This window comes from Nannobrachium achirus (assembly GCF_963921795.1).
Source record: "Nannobrachium achirus genome assembly, chromosome: 12".
NCBI lineage: Eukaryota > Metazoa > Chordata > Actinopteri > Myctophiformes > Myctophidae > Nannobrachium > Nannobrachium achirus.
Genome location: NC_137832.1, coordinates 42,626,353 through 42,643,122, shown reverse-complemented (window position 1 = coordinate 42,643,122; position 16,770 = coordinate 42,626,353). Strand labels below are relative to the sequence as shown.

Here is a 16,770-nt window from a genome sequence, read left to right as displayed (position 1 = left end):
AGATGCTGGCCCCTAGGGCCACAAAAACAATAGTAGCAGTTTCAACAATGAAAGAAAGACATTGAAAATAGAACTAAGAAATAGAGCATCATAGAATGCAGCTTGTTTGATTACAGATCAAGTGTCACTTAAGAATCTTTTAAACTCACATTAGGTTAGCCCATGTAGGCCTATTACCGGTATATATAAGGACAGCTTGTCCATTTCTTAAATGTAGGTATAGGCTAATTAATATTAATGTTGTTTCCTTATTGTTGCAGGAAATTAAACAGTGGAACTTCTGGAAGATGAGTGTTGGTTTATCCATAAGCATAAAGTGTGTATCCATAAAAATGAGTTGAGGTTGAAGTTTGAGTGGAGTTTGTTTAAAAACTGTCAGCAGCACAAATCAGCAGGGATCAGGGGCATATAGTGACTAATGGTAACTATATGCCCTGAATGGCATTATTTATGTTTTTTAAAGAAAGAAAAAAAGAAGAAGAAGAAAAAAAGAAAGAAAATCTGTTAATCTGTCCTTTGTATGGTAGGCTACAGTTTGTTTTCTCCCCCAAATGAGCAAGATGGTCAAGCCTAGCCTACAAGTTCTGTTTTACATTTTAAGTTTGTGCCAAGTTTTGGTTTGGGCTGCCACATCATCAGTACTAGATGTACTTTTACTCCACCTTGTGGCTGATTTCAATTGGGACATATTTCACTGTGGTAGCCAACATTAATGTGTCTTTAATATGGATGAGATGGATGGGCCTTAAATGATTTTTAAGATTGCAAGAATTGTTTGATTGATTGAAGTATTTATTAGAAGTTTGCATAGGGAAAGGCACAGTTTCATAACAACACTGGTACAATGTCAACTAACAGGAAACTCAGGTAAGACAAGGCTTATTTCCATTGAGATCCTTTAACTCATAACATTGAATGGCAGACAGCTAGAACACAGTACTAGTATGCAGTAGATATAAGAAAAACAGAACAAAAGCAAAATAAAAGGTACAATTACAATGAGGGTTTATTGTTACCAGTTTCGAGTAGCCACCTGTAAGTGGTTTTTCAGTGCGGTTTTAAAGGAAGTTAGGGATTTACACTCCTTTAAGGCCACATGTTAGTGGTATAGAAGGAGAAAGAATTTGACCCATTTTTTTAGACAAATCTGGGGTGAACATGGTTTGTGGTGCTGCCTCTCGTGTTGTAATTGTGCACATCCTTTACGTTTTGGAAGTATGTTGTCAGGTACATGGGTATCTTAGTGGTGTAATCTTGTACACCAGGCCCAGAAGATGCTGTACTCTGTGGTAGCCAGATAAGTCGACCTCTTTCAAAGTCGACCCAGACTCTTTTCCCACGGCCACCCCACGCTAGGTTGGTGAAAAGCGGTGAGGTGAGTCCGAGGAGGAAGGTTAACTTACTTACTTAGGCCCATCGGTCCCAATGGAGAATAGGCCATCTACGACTCTTCTCCATCCAACACTGCTTTGGGCTTTCCTTTCTGCCTCGGCCCAGCTGGTTCCCAGTCTCTTCAGCTCCGCCTGTGTCTTAGGCCCCCCTCTCTTCCTCTTCCCCTGGGGATTCCAAGTCAGGGCCTGGCATGTAGTGCTGGTTGTCGGTTTCCTCAAAGTGTGACCTATCCATCCCCATTTGCGTCTCAGGATCTGTTTCTCTACTGGTTCCTGTCTTCCTCTCAAGCAGAACCCTATAGTTTGTTTTGGGCTGTTTGGAGCCTTGTTTTCAGGGCCTTTGGGGCGTCACAAAACCAAACTGGAGTCCATAGTCATATTTTTTTGACCTCCACCACCTGTTCTCTCCCCACCAGGTAAGATTGCATCCAGCTCACTGCTGCGCAGTCAAGACTGATAGCTTTAAATTTCTCAATCAGAATAGAGGGTTCAGTGATTTACGGTGTCAAATGTCTTCTGGAGGTCCAGCATGACCATGCCGCAATATTTGCCCAAATCCACCTCGCATAGTCATACAAATAGAGAAGGTATGGGTCAGTGGAATGGGATTCTCTGAAGCCAGATTGTTAAATCAGTTGTTTTAAGATATCTTGCAACCTGTTCATAGACTATTTTTAGAGATGGAACTAAGAATTTTAATGGGGCGGTATAGTTGCCAGGGTCTAGTTTGATACCTTTTTTGTGCAGGGGCATTACTTTTGCTAGTTATCCCTGGGGGACATGACCCTGTTTGATAGATAGGTTTATTATGTGGGTAATGATTGGAGCAATGGAGGCAGCTGAGTCTCAGAGAAATTTTGCAGGAATTTGATCATGGCCATTAGCCGTGTGTTGATTTAGGGCGCCCAATTTCTTAAAAATCAGCTTGTCAGTTGTCACCCTGCATGGCGAGTTTAAAATCATTTTTGCTTTACCCTAGATTTCTGTATTTATTGACATGCTCGGTGCTCTTCACCACACTGCCCATATGGGGCGGACAGTTTTTTAACCAGTGATGTGGCTATGGTGGTAAAGTAGGTGTTAAGAAAGTTAGCCACTTGTAGTTTGTCTGAAATGAAGGTGACGGCCGTTTTGATGTTTATGCTGTGGCATATGGTTTTCAGTTTTGAAGGAGCCTAGTTGATTGTTAAGCTTCCACAGCTAATGTCAAGTGAATTGACCAAACATAGGCTAAATAACACATTAGTTTTGCTAGTTTGTTTTGTGATGAAATTGTGATATCATATCAATATAATATGAATCACTCAAACAAAAACAGAAAACCTCCACCTAGTAAGATTATTTTAAGGGAATGAATTACTGTAGGCCTACCAGTGCATTCATTCATCCCTTAAAAACAAATATAAAAAAAACAATAATATATAGGCCTATATAGGCCTAAATGTATATATATAGACTCTATATAAATGTAAAATGATAATAATAATAATAATAATAACAAATTATCTCTCTCTCTCTCTCTCTCTCTCTCTCTCTCTCTCTCTCTCTCTCTCTCTCTCTCTCTCTCTCTCTCTCTCTCTCTCTCTCTCTCTCTCTCTCTCTCGCTTCGCATTCGTCTCAGCCGTTCAGTTTGTTCCAGGAGGGCAGCTGTAGCTGGTGGAAATGAATGGTGGTTTGACGTGGAGTGTTGTTTCCGTAGACACACAGAGGAGGATGGAACAGTAGACTAGCCTGTAGCTCGGATAGCTAACTGTGACCGAATTAATCCTCAAATCTGAGAGATCTGGGCACCGAATTCCAGATAGATCTGGGTTCACGGGGGTTGACAGACAGCAGTCTTTAATAGACTGATCCCTTTGTGCTTCCCCGCCTCCACCCGACTACAGTCATCATGATAAAAGCCATTCTAATATTCAACAACCACGGGAAACCAAGGCTTTCTAAATTCTACGAGTACTATGTGAGTAACATGAGATTATTATTTGTTTTCATCCTCGCATGTTTATCATCGAATGATGATGTTACACACGCGCGTCATCTGCGATTGATATTTGATTAGTTAACGTAAAACATTCTGTAATGTTTTTGTCGTATATATTAGGTCTGTCAAGCTACTTTTCACATGTAGGTCTACATTATGTAATCAATCGAACAAGCTTTTATAAAACAAACAAGCAATCTGAGACATTGCATGGGTGTAGAACTTTATTACATGATGTTCATCATATTTGCATGGCGTCATTGATACTATAGTATAAGATGTCAGTCTCCACCGCACTGTGTCCATTCAGCGATGAATAATTAAACATGTGCAAGACAAAGCTGGCCTATATTATTTCCTAGACGGCCCGTGCAGACGTTTCTTTTCTTTCTTTTTTCTTTTTCTTCCCTTCGCCCTTTTTTTTTAATTTATTTTTGCTCTGCTCAGCAGAATTTTGGCAATAATAATGCCTACTTCCTACTTTTGGTACTTACTTTGGTAGTATATGTTGATACCAATATTTTGTACTTTTACTTTTACTCAAGTAAATTTTGAATTCTGGACTTCTACTAGTAACAGAGTATTTCTACATTGCAGTATTGATTACTTCAGTAAAAACATTGATTACTTTGCCACCACTGCTGCTCAATAGAATTTTTGCCGAAGTTGAGAGCTTGCATGCATATCAGTGCAGTTCAGTCTGTTTTTGGTCACATGACTTAATGATGCCCTTGTGATTGACTCGTGGTTCTACATGGATTCAACGATACGCGGATCCTACTACGTATAGGTCTATACCTGTTGTGTAAAAAGTGAATTAATCTTATGTTACATAATGGATTTTGCCTGGCAAGCTTCGCGTTGGCTTATTTTTGTAATTGGATTTATATCCAAGGTTGCCCCGGTGTCCTCGCAGTACCACAGGGAGTGATTTATCTATGTCCCTGCATGACATCCTGGTATAATATTCTCTAGTACTGACAACAAAATGGTCAGTTAATACAATTTACAATGTAAGCATTTAGACGCTTTTAACCAGAGCGACTTACAATAAGCAAAGCAATGACATGGTAAAAATGCATAGAGACAGGAGTAGTAGACTAGCCGCAAATTGCAACACTGGATTTTTTTTAATCCGTTGAATCTATAGGGTTGCAATACCTCCCATAGGCAGCCAATGCATCAAATCAGTTTTTTGCTATCTGATTGTATTAAACGACGTCAAACTCACCAATATTGGGGCTGTATGGAAAGCTTGGAGTATCCTCTTTCTATCTGCAAAGTGTTTGTTTCATAAAAATCCCCCGTAGACAAGTTATGAGCTACTTTTTTATCAAGAAATTCAGTTCAGGTGATTATTTTTTCTAAGTGCTGGAGTTTGGAAGCGCTCGTGGGAAGTCACTCAACGGTCCTGTGTACCAGCTGGTTCTAAATGTCACATAATGCAGGAGGCAGCGGGACACTGCGTTATAGAAGACGAGCGCTTCCAAAGTTCAACACTTAGAAAAAAAAAACATGTCTGCTCGTATTTATTGACAGATAGTAACTCATAACATGTCTACGGTGGATTTTTCTGAAACAAACACTTTGCAGATAGAAAGAGGATACTCCAAGCTTTCCATACAGACCCAATATTGGTGAGTTTGACGTCATTTAATACAATCAGATAGCAAAAAACTGTTTTGATGCATTGGCTGCCTATGCGAGGTATTGCAATTTGCAACCCTAGATTCAACCGATTAAAAAAAATCTAGTGTTGCAATTTGCGGCTAGTAGTAGACTATGATTCATGAGTAAACCATGTTAGTGCCATATTTTCTAGTCAGTGTGCCATGTCAACATTCATTTCAATGACACCCCATCAAAATTCTGACATATTTTGATTGGCATTGTTATAGCGATCATTAGACTCTGAGCAATAACCAACTGACCTCCCCAGACGCCCTCCCCAGTCAGAGTTCAGAATGTTAATGAATGTAGAATTATGTGCAGGATGAAAATTGCGGCAAATTGGGTGACTTAATGTAATTGACCACGTTTAAAACAATATTTGATTTTAAAATATAAATCCTCTCTCTCACTCTTCTGCCAGTGTGCCAGTGATCACCCTCCCCTGTGCCAATGTTGGCACCCGTGCCTAAAGTTGCCTACCCCTGACATAGACCTTTGCACACTTGATGAAAACATAAACACTCTAAATGGATGCATGTCTATTTCCCGTAGCAGTTTACAAATATCAGTAGTTGTCTAGCTGACAGAAAATGTACCCAGCTGTTCTCTAGCAACTCAATTACACGGACAATGTCAATATAGCACATCTACCTACCCGCCATCTGGGGGCTTTGCTTTGTGTTGAAACCTGATTTATAGGCTTACTGACAGACAGATGGATATCATACAATACTATTGTATCTAAGTAATACATTTTACAAAATTATTTAATTGATTATTTTTAGTAAATTATCGATACGTTTTTAATAATCGATTACCTGGCATCCCTAGGTATTTAGGGGTGCCAGGATGGTTACATTTGGTAATGTAAAATAAGGCTGATTGTATTGTTTGTGTTTTGTTCAGAGTACATACCTGACAAAAGTAAATATTGATGATGATAGTTAAATAAAATAGATTAAATGCGATGCATATGTATGTGACTTTGTTATGGTCCGACCATACATTATGTCAGGAGATATAGTCGGCCCTCTGGTGTTTTAATATTTTCTAATGTGGCCCGTTTGAAAAAAGTTTGGACACCCCTGCTCTAATATGTACTCAGTGACCTATTACTGACTCTGAGGCAACATCATACCCTTTATTGCAGCTGGCTCATTGTTGGATAATTAAATGCAGATGCACAGTACATGATTTTAAACAGATGTATTATTCTGTACTCAATCCCCTGTGTCATGTTTTCAATCCCCTCTGTAATGTTTTCCTGATAGGCTTTATACAAATTATCTGACAGCAGCTTGCCTGATAAATATATGGTCCAATGAGGTATGTGTGTTTTAGACCTAACTAATGGTCAGACAAAATGACGGTTCCTTGATAAATTAATACAGATCGTGGATGTCTTTGAGTACTATTTATGGTGTCTGGATAGTTTCAGAAATCAAATGATTTCAGTCTACCTTGCACCCTACGCCTTTCTATTCTAACAGCTTGCCAACCTGCCTCAGGAGGATTAGCAGAGGTTGTGTGCAAACAGTCACAACAACCTGTAATGCTAGGTTAGTTTGCTCAAATATAGTCACTGACTCTACAGCCAGTGGACGGTTTGTTTACATACAGCAAGGGCAATGGGAAGGATAACAAAGGATATGGCTTTCACCCTTCTAAAACAAACCCTGGCTGAAGGCAGAGCTTTACATTTGGCTCCCAGAGGCCAAAGCCAAGTTGCTGTCACATGCTGGCTCACTGTTTCTACTGTACAGTGCAATGGTTAGATTATGACAACATCCATAGATTCCTTTTGTCTGTGTTTGTTGTTCCATTGTTCTAATTCTGGCCAATGGAAATAAAGTGGTCCACCATGTCTAGTAATGAGAGGTGTATCTGTATATTGTATCATGTCGTATCATTTTCCTCATCCGTTCCACAGAACGAAGACACAGAACAACAAATCATCAGGGAAACATTCCACCTGGTCTCGAAGAGAGACGAGAACGTCTGCAACTTCCTAGAAGGCGGAATGTAAGTGTTGGGGATCCGTACGTTTTAGCACACCTGTCTGGTGCATCCTCATCACTGAGCAAGCTTAGGTTTTCTGTTGTGGTTCGGCTTGTCTAAAAGAGAGTGGCTTAGGCTGCAATTTCCAGCATGCACTGAATGTAATGGTATTAATATTTCCTGCAGTAGACTTCTCATTCTGTGATTCAGCATCAAACAGTTTTAAATAGTAATAAAGAAAGGTATTAAAGAAAATGGCTTTCTCAATGGTAGTGGTAGTTTGATATTCATTTATCATTAATGAATATGGTCCCAGGTGTTAGATTACCAGGGAAACTCTCTCTCTCCTCTCTTGCTTCGCTTCTGTCTTTGACACTCTTTCGTTACAGAACATTACATGATTATATAAAAGACGGCTGGCACAACACCCGATACATTGCAGTAATTAATTAGGTGTTAGTACAAACTCTGTTTAAAGCATTTAATTAACTTAACACCACAGCATATTATTCGGCAATTAATACAAAGTAAAGAAACACAAATTATACCGGTTACATGTACTTGGTCCAAGTGAAAAATGTCAGCGACTTCATCATGGTGTGACACGCATCCTGCCTTTAGAAGTCAAGTGTCATAAGTATTGTTTTCTTTAAATCCACCTTCAGAAAGCTACATGGGGTGCTGAAAGAACTTTGTCTTCTTTGAGGCCGTCTTCCTGTTTGCTTGTTTGGTGTTCTGCTTGTTTATTTGCGTGCGTGTGTCTGTTCTGTGAGAAAGCACCTTCTGCAAGGGGACTTTGTGATAAGACTAAGGTCAAAGTGGTCTTATCGGACCTCCTAAATAGGTTAGTCAGGGGTGATGTCTCCATATACCTTAACTGCAGCTGCCCCTGTGTCACCATATCATGTGCCCTATCTTTACACGTGAATACGCTGTGACTGAAAACATTCTGTTTAGGCCTATCTATGGATGTTTTTGTCTGTGCCATGGCTATAAAACACACTGCTTATGTTGGGTAATGTACTGCGTAGTAGAACACTCCTGATATCACTGATTGGTTATGTCATGACTCACGATCATGTAATCCTACTTGTCGATTCATTGTCATACAAATAATTGCAACTAACGATTTAATTGTTTTTCATAACATAAAGCTCACAACGAGTCTCATCACGATTATGATGATATTATGATGAATACATTTTATTATCTCAAATAATTGCGATTAGGTGATTTTGTAATAACTGTGACAGGCCTAATGGGTTATTGTTTGGGGGGGGATTCATTCTACTTACTTTAGGGAACAACTTAAGGTGACTTGATAGTTTATAGTGCTCTTAACCCTTCTTGTGCCTATCCCGGACAAGTTCGGGATTTTTTCAATCTAATACAATGTTTTTTTTGCTATTTCACTTACCCTGAGCTGCTTGTAGAGATGTGGGTGGTCCTGGCTCATCCTACACTTTCCAACGAGTGATTCTAGATGGTCCGACGATTTATTCCATTGAAAATGGTTTAGATTAAGTTTAGAGCCCCCCCAAAAAAACTCAATCTATACTGTCGGCGGCGCGACGTATTCCGGGGTGCCTATCCCGATCTAGTCAGGGATTTTTAATAAAATGAATTAATTCATCGGAGGCCTCAACGAAGCCCCGGTCTAATTTTCCATCCATGCCCTGGGCCGCGATTCTGTTTACATCGGCCCGTAATCGGGTAACGCCGCTGCACCGCGCCGCCGACTCCAATACAAACTCACATCTTTAGAGACCTTTTTCTCTGAACTGTGTTCCCAAGGCAGCGACAAAGTTTTTTTGCGGCTAAATAGCTTCAGATCGGGCTTCTAAAAAATAAAGAAGCCAATAGCTAACTGTTAGCTCACTTCCTCCGGTCTTCGTTCATAGCAGTGAAAGCCCAAGCCATTTCTGCCTGTGTACCCGGAAGTTAGAGCGAAGGCCTATGCAGAAATGTCTGGCACTCTAGCGGCATCTTGTGGCCCCTGGCAGTAAGTGGGTTAAAAAATATATACAGTAGGTTAGGTTCTGTCTTTAACAATAATATGCTTTTACCTGTTACTCTCTCTTATCTATTTCTGTAGGTTAATTGGTGGCTCTGAGAACAAGTTGATCTACAGACACTACGCCACGCTTTACTTCGTGTTTTGTGTAGACTCCTCGGAGAGCGAACTGGGAATATTAGACCTAATCCAGGTAAGAGGTCCAGCAGTTACTGCATATATATAATAAAATTAAGCTCTATACTGATAATAATCATTGCTACATTATAGTGTTTGACAGCTCAGTCAGCTCTCTTTAACAAACAGAAAATACATTTTCAGGAGGGTGGCCAATATAATTTAGTCGGGAGAGAGAAGCCACATATCACCTTTTTTTTATAGTTTTCTTTTTTTGTGTAAACACTTCCAATTTCAGTTGTTTGTCCTGTATCCTGCAACAGTTTTCTCTCCTGATTGGATGGTATCCTGACAAGAACATTTTGTTTTATGTTTATTAAAGAGCTGGAGACCCGTTACTAAACAAACACTCTATAGCAAGTGATTACTGTCAGAATATATATCTAACGTTTATTTTATCCCCCTAAAAATCTTATTGAACTCAAGTCTCCATGGGGTGAGTAATTTATAGAAAAAAATACATTTTGGGGGTGAACTATCCCAGAACTAGTGCTACAAGTTTTTCTTTTCGGCTCCAGTCCACCACAGCTCCGATCACAAGCCATGGGGTTTATCGTTAAATCGCTTATTTGTATCTCTCGACTTTTGTTATGTTTTGTAGATATCGGTTGTTTATAATGATGACGATATACAGTCCAGTGTTTGTACTTCCTGATGTCTGAGTATTTCTCCTGTGATTTAATCCAAAGTCCCCTTTGAGCCGCCTTTGTCCATTGCGGTGGCTCATTTGGGACACAAACACTGTGGAGTTATTAAGTCATTATGAACAATAGATGTCTATGAAAGAATCGAGCGATACAAATAAGTAATTTACTTGTACCACTCGTTCTGGGATATTGTACCATTAGATAAAGGTAAGAAAATGGGTAGTCCAGAATTCTCCTTTAACGATATTAAAACGATGGTAGTCAAGTCATCTCGACGGCATTGAGGTAAAAAGGAGGCCCTGCTTTGATTCAGAGACGGCGGTCCCTGTGGATTGGCATGAAGCTCCACAACACAGTTGTCTGTGTTTGTGAATGGGAAGCCAGTGGGTGATTGCTGCACTGGCGCCTCCTATCGATTGGTTAGGATACCTGTTAAGTGAAAGTCCTTTCTGTGAAGCTCCCTACATATGATAAAAAGCATTCGGTGACTCCACATGTATCGGAGGAGGCATGTGGTTGTTCACACCTTCCACCAACAGTGGAACCAGGCAGCGCCAGCAACAGGGACTGTCAATGCACTGTTCAATGGGGTATTGACAATGAGTGAATTGTAAAATTAACACATTAAGACTTTGTAAAGTCTACTGTACATGGATTCATGTTTGTGATCAAAACAATTACTTACATGCAGTTTATCCATTTACAGGTATTCGTGGAGACGCTGGACAAATGTTTCGAGAATGTCTGTGAACTTGACTTAATTTTCCACGTAGACAAGGTAGGAAAACCCATTTTATTTTTACACCTTCCCCCTAACCAAGATGAACAGATACGTTGTGAAAAGTTTTTCCTGACCTTTGGCCCATATTTTCACAGGTTATGTCACACCAGTATTTGTTTGTGTGGTTTTGTTTGTTGTTGGGATTGTCTGTGTTGTGTAAAAACTTTAATATTATATATATATATACTGTATATAAAAAAAAACTCACTGTAAATGATACATGATGTTATACTGTATATCATCGCTGATGGGCAAAAATCTCCATATTTCAATATAAGAAATAGCTGATGTAAGCTCATAATGTGTGTGTAAGGAGCTTCTACATCCACTATTTATTATGCTATTCTTTACAAATTTTGGAAAGCTTTTGAAAGGTTTAAAAATGTATAATGACATGCAGTTAAGTCTGTAGGTTTCATAAATATTTAACCAATGAAATGTACAAGAGTTTGTGACTAAATAATAATGACATTGGATCCAGTGGAACGCAGGTTCTTTTTCCGTTCCCTGAAAAGTAAAGGTTTTTGTCATTCAAGTTTACTGCCTGACAGTGATTATACACTGAAAGTGTGGAGTGTAGCAAGTAATAGTTTGTCTATATTTGGTATAAAGCTAAAAATAATATACTGCTCATTAAAAAAAAAAAAAGTTCAGGTCTGGCTTTTGTTAACTAATAACTCACATTATCAGAATATTACTCAACGACAGATGACACTGTTGCATTAGGTTGTATATTCGGCTGTATCTATTCAACCATAACCTTACAGGTTAACAAGATAATTGTAATGTTTTTACTGCTAATAAAAACAAAACCTGAACTGTGCAATTGTTTGTGTATACCTGATTGCTTTTTTTCTTCTTTAAACACGCCTTTACTGATGTTGGCAGGTCCACAACATTCTGGCAGAGATGGTGATGGGTGGCATGGTGTTGGAGACTAACATGAATGAAATCATAACACAGGTGGACGCCCAGAACAAGATGGAGAAATCGGAGGTAAATGTGGCCATGGCGGTCCATCATGTATGTATGTATGACCTTGACCTCATGGTATTGTATATGCAGGCATGTGTGAATGCTGCATCCTGCATGTTATTCTGTAGTGCCGTGTGGATGCACCCGAACCCACTCTTGACTGTTTGTGCCTCTCTCTGACCCTACCCCTTGCTACTGCACTGCTGACTGCTCTCAGCACAGAACACACAATATCCAATGCTATCGTCTCCCTTATACACTGGAAAGTCCTCCTTGTTAAGAGTAAACTAATTGGAACCGAAATGGACCCTTAACGGTCCATTTGGTTACATTTGTACAGTCTCTGAGTTACAAATGGATAAATGAACACTCAGGATTTTACTGTGTACTGCTCCATGTATATACTGGACATACAGTATTAAAATCACCAAGTTGTAATTTCTGTGGTGGGTGCATTGGCCCATATGTTATCCAATGCCTCTCTGGAATCTCGATCAAAGTCTCCCGATCACCGTCTTATATTTTACACATTGTCCAATGTCCATCTCACTTTGACATACAGTGTTAACTTAAGGGCTTTGCAGTGGGTTATAAGTGGGTTTCTTTTGTAGATGGTAATTTGGTAATTGGTAGTAAAGATGGTAATTTAATGGCAATAAAGATAATGTTAATTCGATAAGCCTTCAGTTTCATATAGTCAACCAGACCACAAATGTGATTTTTAACATCAATGAGCTGATATCTCGCTGTGGACCATGCATTAGATATGCAGTACTGTATGTACTCTAAAGAAGGATGTCGCTTTGCTTTCCATACAGCTTCTGTTAGTGGATAAGTCTTTTGAATTCATTACCATTTGTTCATCCAGTGCTCAGAAACACTGTTACAGCCAGAGACAATTTCATGAAGTCATTTCTATTTTTCATACTATGGATTTTGAAAACCAAAAACGTAGCTGTGCTGATGATTTGGCTCTTTTTGTTTATCTTTTGCTGTTTACTAACAATTTTAGCATTCTTGAATTGTGGGCTTAGTATAGAAATGGCAAACTATACAGCATAACCACTAATAGTTTTGAGGGTTAATACCGCTTCCTCAGTGACTATCCTATGCATCGAACGAAAGCCACCAAGTCGTAACACGTGTAATTGTTTCTTTCAGGGTTAATTTGCTCGGCCTGTCTAATGTCAAAGTGCTGAACATAAGGGTTAACTCGTGAGAATGATGTGTCTTTGATTTTCTTACTGGCTCATTTATGACCAACGCATCTGCTCAGTTTTCAACTTCAATGATTACAGAAGCTGTAGACTGCAGAGTAGTGGAGCAGTAATGAATCATCTGAGCTGTACTGTGTTTTCTTTTTTAATAAACAGAATCTCCTCTATGATCGACGTGGTGTAAGCCAAGGCCTTTATTGTTCAACATAACATCAGAACTGCTCTGTCTCTTCCCTCTTGAACCTACCCTGGACCGCAACGTGTGCTTTACAACTCACTGATGCTAATTCCATGTGATGTTGACCAACTTTTGGGCAATCGGAATAAAAACGTTCTTTCCCATTTGGGGAGGACTGATATTTGATAAGACATATTTTCATATAAATACCTTTTTATAGTTCAAATTGTGGTTGAAGAGGGTTAAAGAGCACATAGCTTTGCTATAGGTGCGGTTTATGGTAGGTTCCATCCCTACTTCTGTGGAGAAAAACTGTGATTGTTTTGATCTGCTTTTTTTAACATTCCTCATTCCTCTCTTTTTTCCTGACCCTTTCTAGTTCTTTCCATTCTTCTCTCTTTTTGCAGACGTTTATCTTTCAGTCTACCAGACAGGACAGGTAGACACAGGTACTGCTAAATTTACAACCGCGTACTGTAACTTCAACTAAGTTTACCCCCTCTCCCCTGAGCCTTACTGTTTATCCTACCACGTAATAGCAAAACAATTTCACTAACATTATTAGGAATCTTTCAGGTGAGACCCAAAAATGTATCCCAATGCTTTTGTTCCATCAAACATTAACTAACTAATTAATTAATTTTTCATGACAATGTTAAACCTGAGCGCTATAGTACCTTCGCAATGTATTAAGTCAGCTTGCTGCAGTTGTTTTTACTTCTTCCTGTGCTGTGCTATGCATTGGCATTGCTTTACCATAGTTAAAAACGCATCGTTAGGCAAAACATTCTCAGAACTTCACAGATTTTCCCTGTTGTGATGTATTTCGTCATTTAATTCATTGTATTCTAGCTATTAGCCAAAAAATATTTTTGGACAAAAAAATGTTATTGTGTGATTATACAAAAGTTGCACATGAGATAATGTATTTTTATTGAGCTATTTTACTGACGCTGATATAAGCTGCATCTAATGGTGGCAGCATTATTGACGGGTCATCTCTAACCTGAGAAGAAATTGTGACGCTCCCCACTTTAGAACCACATGAGCAATGTGATCCTAAACCAGCATAGGATCAAGGATTACAGAGCCTTATTGTCCTCAGATTTTATACCAAGCAGCCCTAAATCTATTGCTGCTCCGACTTTATATATAGTGGAGAACCAGCGCCCTGTTGCAATGTGTTACAGGTGTTAACATGGTGTGATTGTTTACACAGCCATGAGTCACTCTGCACTTTACCGGAAAATCTTTTTGCACTATACCGCCAAGAAGCAAAAGGGATACCCAGTAACCTCAGTCTGACACTTGAACATTGAGCCTGTGTGCTGGATCAACATCCACACACCACAGTGGTCTCTCTGTCTAACTCCACTCACTAGATACAGGCTTCAGGGAGAGGAATGCCCAAAACACAGAGGGTCTATTGAAATACACCATGGAGAAAAGAAAAAGAGAACACATATCATGTGCCTTTTCGCAATTTTGTATCATCAGAAATATAATTTCCACTGCCAAGAGTTACCATGAATTGGTTGTGGTATACACACATCACAGTTCTTATTAGTCTTGTTACATTCTTGTGTTTAAGGAGAACACAGGAAACAATCACACTATCTCACTGGATTAGGCTACTTGTCATTTTTGGGTCTGTCTGCTAAAGATTCATGTGGGAGATCTCTAACTGCAGTGATTCTCAAATGTCTCCTCTTATTTTAGGCAACAAGTGAAAGGAAAACGTCTCAAATTGTATTAACTGTGCAGATAAAAAACAATTAATACCAATTTGGAAATCCTATATGTGTAATACATTGAGATTCACTGTGTTAGAGTGAGCTACCTCCATTGTCCCTCGGAATAGATGTCCTGTCAGCTCAGTGTTAGGCATTCAAACCTCTCATTTTTAGAAGTCAACACTTAAACATAGTTATTTTTGTCCCTGCAGTAAACTTACGTGTACTGTAGAGCTGAATTGTAGAATATTTTCATTCCAGTAGGGTTAGTGACCCATTCCACCCCACTAGAGGTATCAACTTCTATTTTTGTTCTAACCAACAAAGAACGTAAGCCTCTTTCCTTATCTTTTTGCCATTGAGGTTTTCTGAATCTATACAAACATTCTATGCTGTCTATCTAAAACATCATTTCCCTTTCCACACTCAAACCCATTTTTTCTGCTTTACCCAGTTCTCTCCATTTTTACCCTATCGGTCCTCAAGAGTCCAGTGTGTTCCAAGCAATGTTGTATTATGCCTTTTGATAAAGGTCCACTACTCCTGAATCCGCCAACAATAATAATATCCTTGATTCATAATTGGCTCTGGTTGTGATGCAAAAACCATTATAGAAGCCAAATAAATGCATGTGCATACAAAGCTACATAGTCATCTGAATGTACATTTGCACATTGTCTCTTCTAATAGTTGTCAATGCTTTTGCATTATGTCAGTTGTTGATTGTTATCTGTTTAGTATGTTTGATAATGTGTTGTGTGCGTGCGTCTGTCCATTGTGAACGTCACATCTGCCTTGTGTGAGTCATGACATACGTAAGTGTGATGTACTGTACTGCATGTTTGTTTTACTATTGATGTGACCCTTTGGTAACCCTGCTTGTGTGTTTTGTTTTGTTTTGTTTTGTGTGTGTGTGTGTGTGTCTATATAGGCCGGTATTGCAGGAGCACCTGCTCGTGCTGTATCAGCCGTTAAGAACATGAATCTCCCGGAAATGCCCAGAAACATCAACATTGGTGACATCAGCATAAAAGTGCCAAACTTACCCTCCTTCAAATAGTGGCAGCAAGATTCCGAACCTGCAGACGTCAGCCAATGTTTACTGCGATGCAATCTGTTTACCAAAACCTTGCAAAGACAAAAGTTTTGTCAAAGTATTTAATCTCAGTGGTACTGTGTGAAGTAAAAACTCCTACCTTTTTGGGCGTTATCTCTCTCTCTCTCTCTCTTTTCTTCCTGTTTTGAAATGAATGTCTTACATGTGTCTTTTCAGTTTGAGAGAAAAATATTAGTATTTATTTTTCAGTGGTACATTCCTCGTGCCTCAGCAGGAGGCATGCCCTTAATGTTGCTGCTGCAGTGCAGACCGGGCTCAGTTTTTAATTGAAATCCTTTCAGTTACTTTACGTATTTAGCGTGTGAATTTCTGGAAAGGTTGGTTCCGATGCAGCAGGCAAGAACAATGATTGCCCCCCCCCCGGCGTGTAAGTGAATCCATTTCAACTAGTAATTTGAAATGGGTCTGGTCTGCTTACAGAAAGTCATCCCTTAACAAGTGGTTTGTGAAAAGGTATACCAACAACAATGCAGAAAATTGTGTTCTAGCAAATATGCTGTTCAATGATATTATATATGCTGAAATTGTATTTTTTTCTCTCCTTATCTGTATGCAAAACAAATATTTTAAAAGAATTTATGTCTTATACAATTATTTTCTCTTGATTTTAATCTGTGCACGTGTTCCCTCTTTTGCAACATAATAAAGTATTGAATGTTTGTGTGTGAGGTCTTTTGTCAGTTTATTGGATCAAAAGTCGTTGCTCCATGTTGAGCATCTTGGTGTGGCAAGTGTAAAAAGGCTAATATGCGCAGCTTTTATGCAACCATGATGCCAGAATGACTGCATTTTTTCTTTCTTTTTTTCTTTAGCAAAAGCAGATTTTATACAACAAATCTATGGATAATACATATTATATATTATATTATATTATAATAATATAATGTGGA

At 39.0% G+C, this 16,770-nt stretch overlaps 1 protein-coding gene across 1 annotated transcript; it reads left to right on the top strand.

Moving 5' to 3' along the window:
* Positions 1 to 3,042: 3,042 nt before the first annotated feature.
* On the top strand, positions 3,043 to 16,495 carry ap3s1 (adaptor related protein complex 3 subunit sigma 1). Its single transcript, XM_080738032.1, has 6 exons — positions 3,043 to 3,351; positions 6,974 to 7,065; positions 9,137 to 9,248; positions 10,586 to 10,657; positions 11,549 to 11,656; positions 15,695 to 16,495. Exons 1-6 carry the CDS (start codon positions 3,283 to 3,285, stop codon positions 15,821 to 15,823), a joined length of 582 nt encoding a protein of 193 aa, XP_080594158.1. The 5' UTR covers positions 3,043 to 3,282; the 3' UTR covers positions 15,824 to 16,495.
* The last annotated feature ends 275 nt before the right edge of the window (positions 16,496 to 16,770 follow it).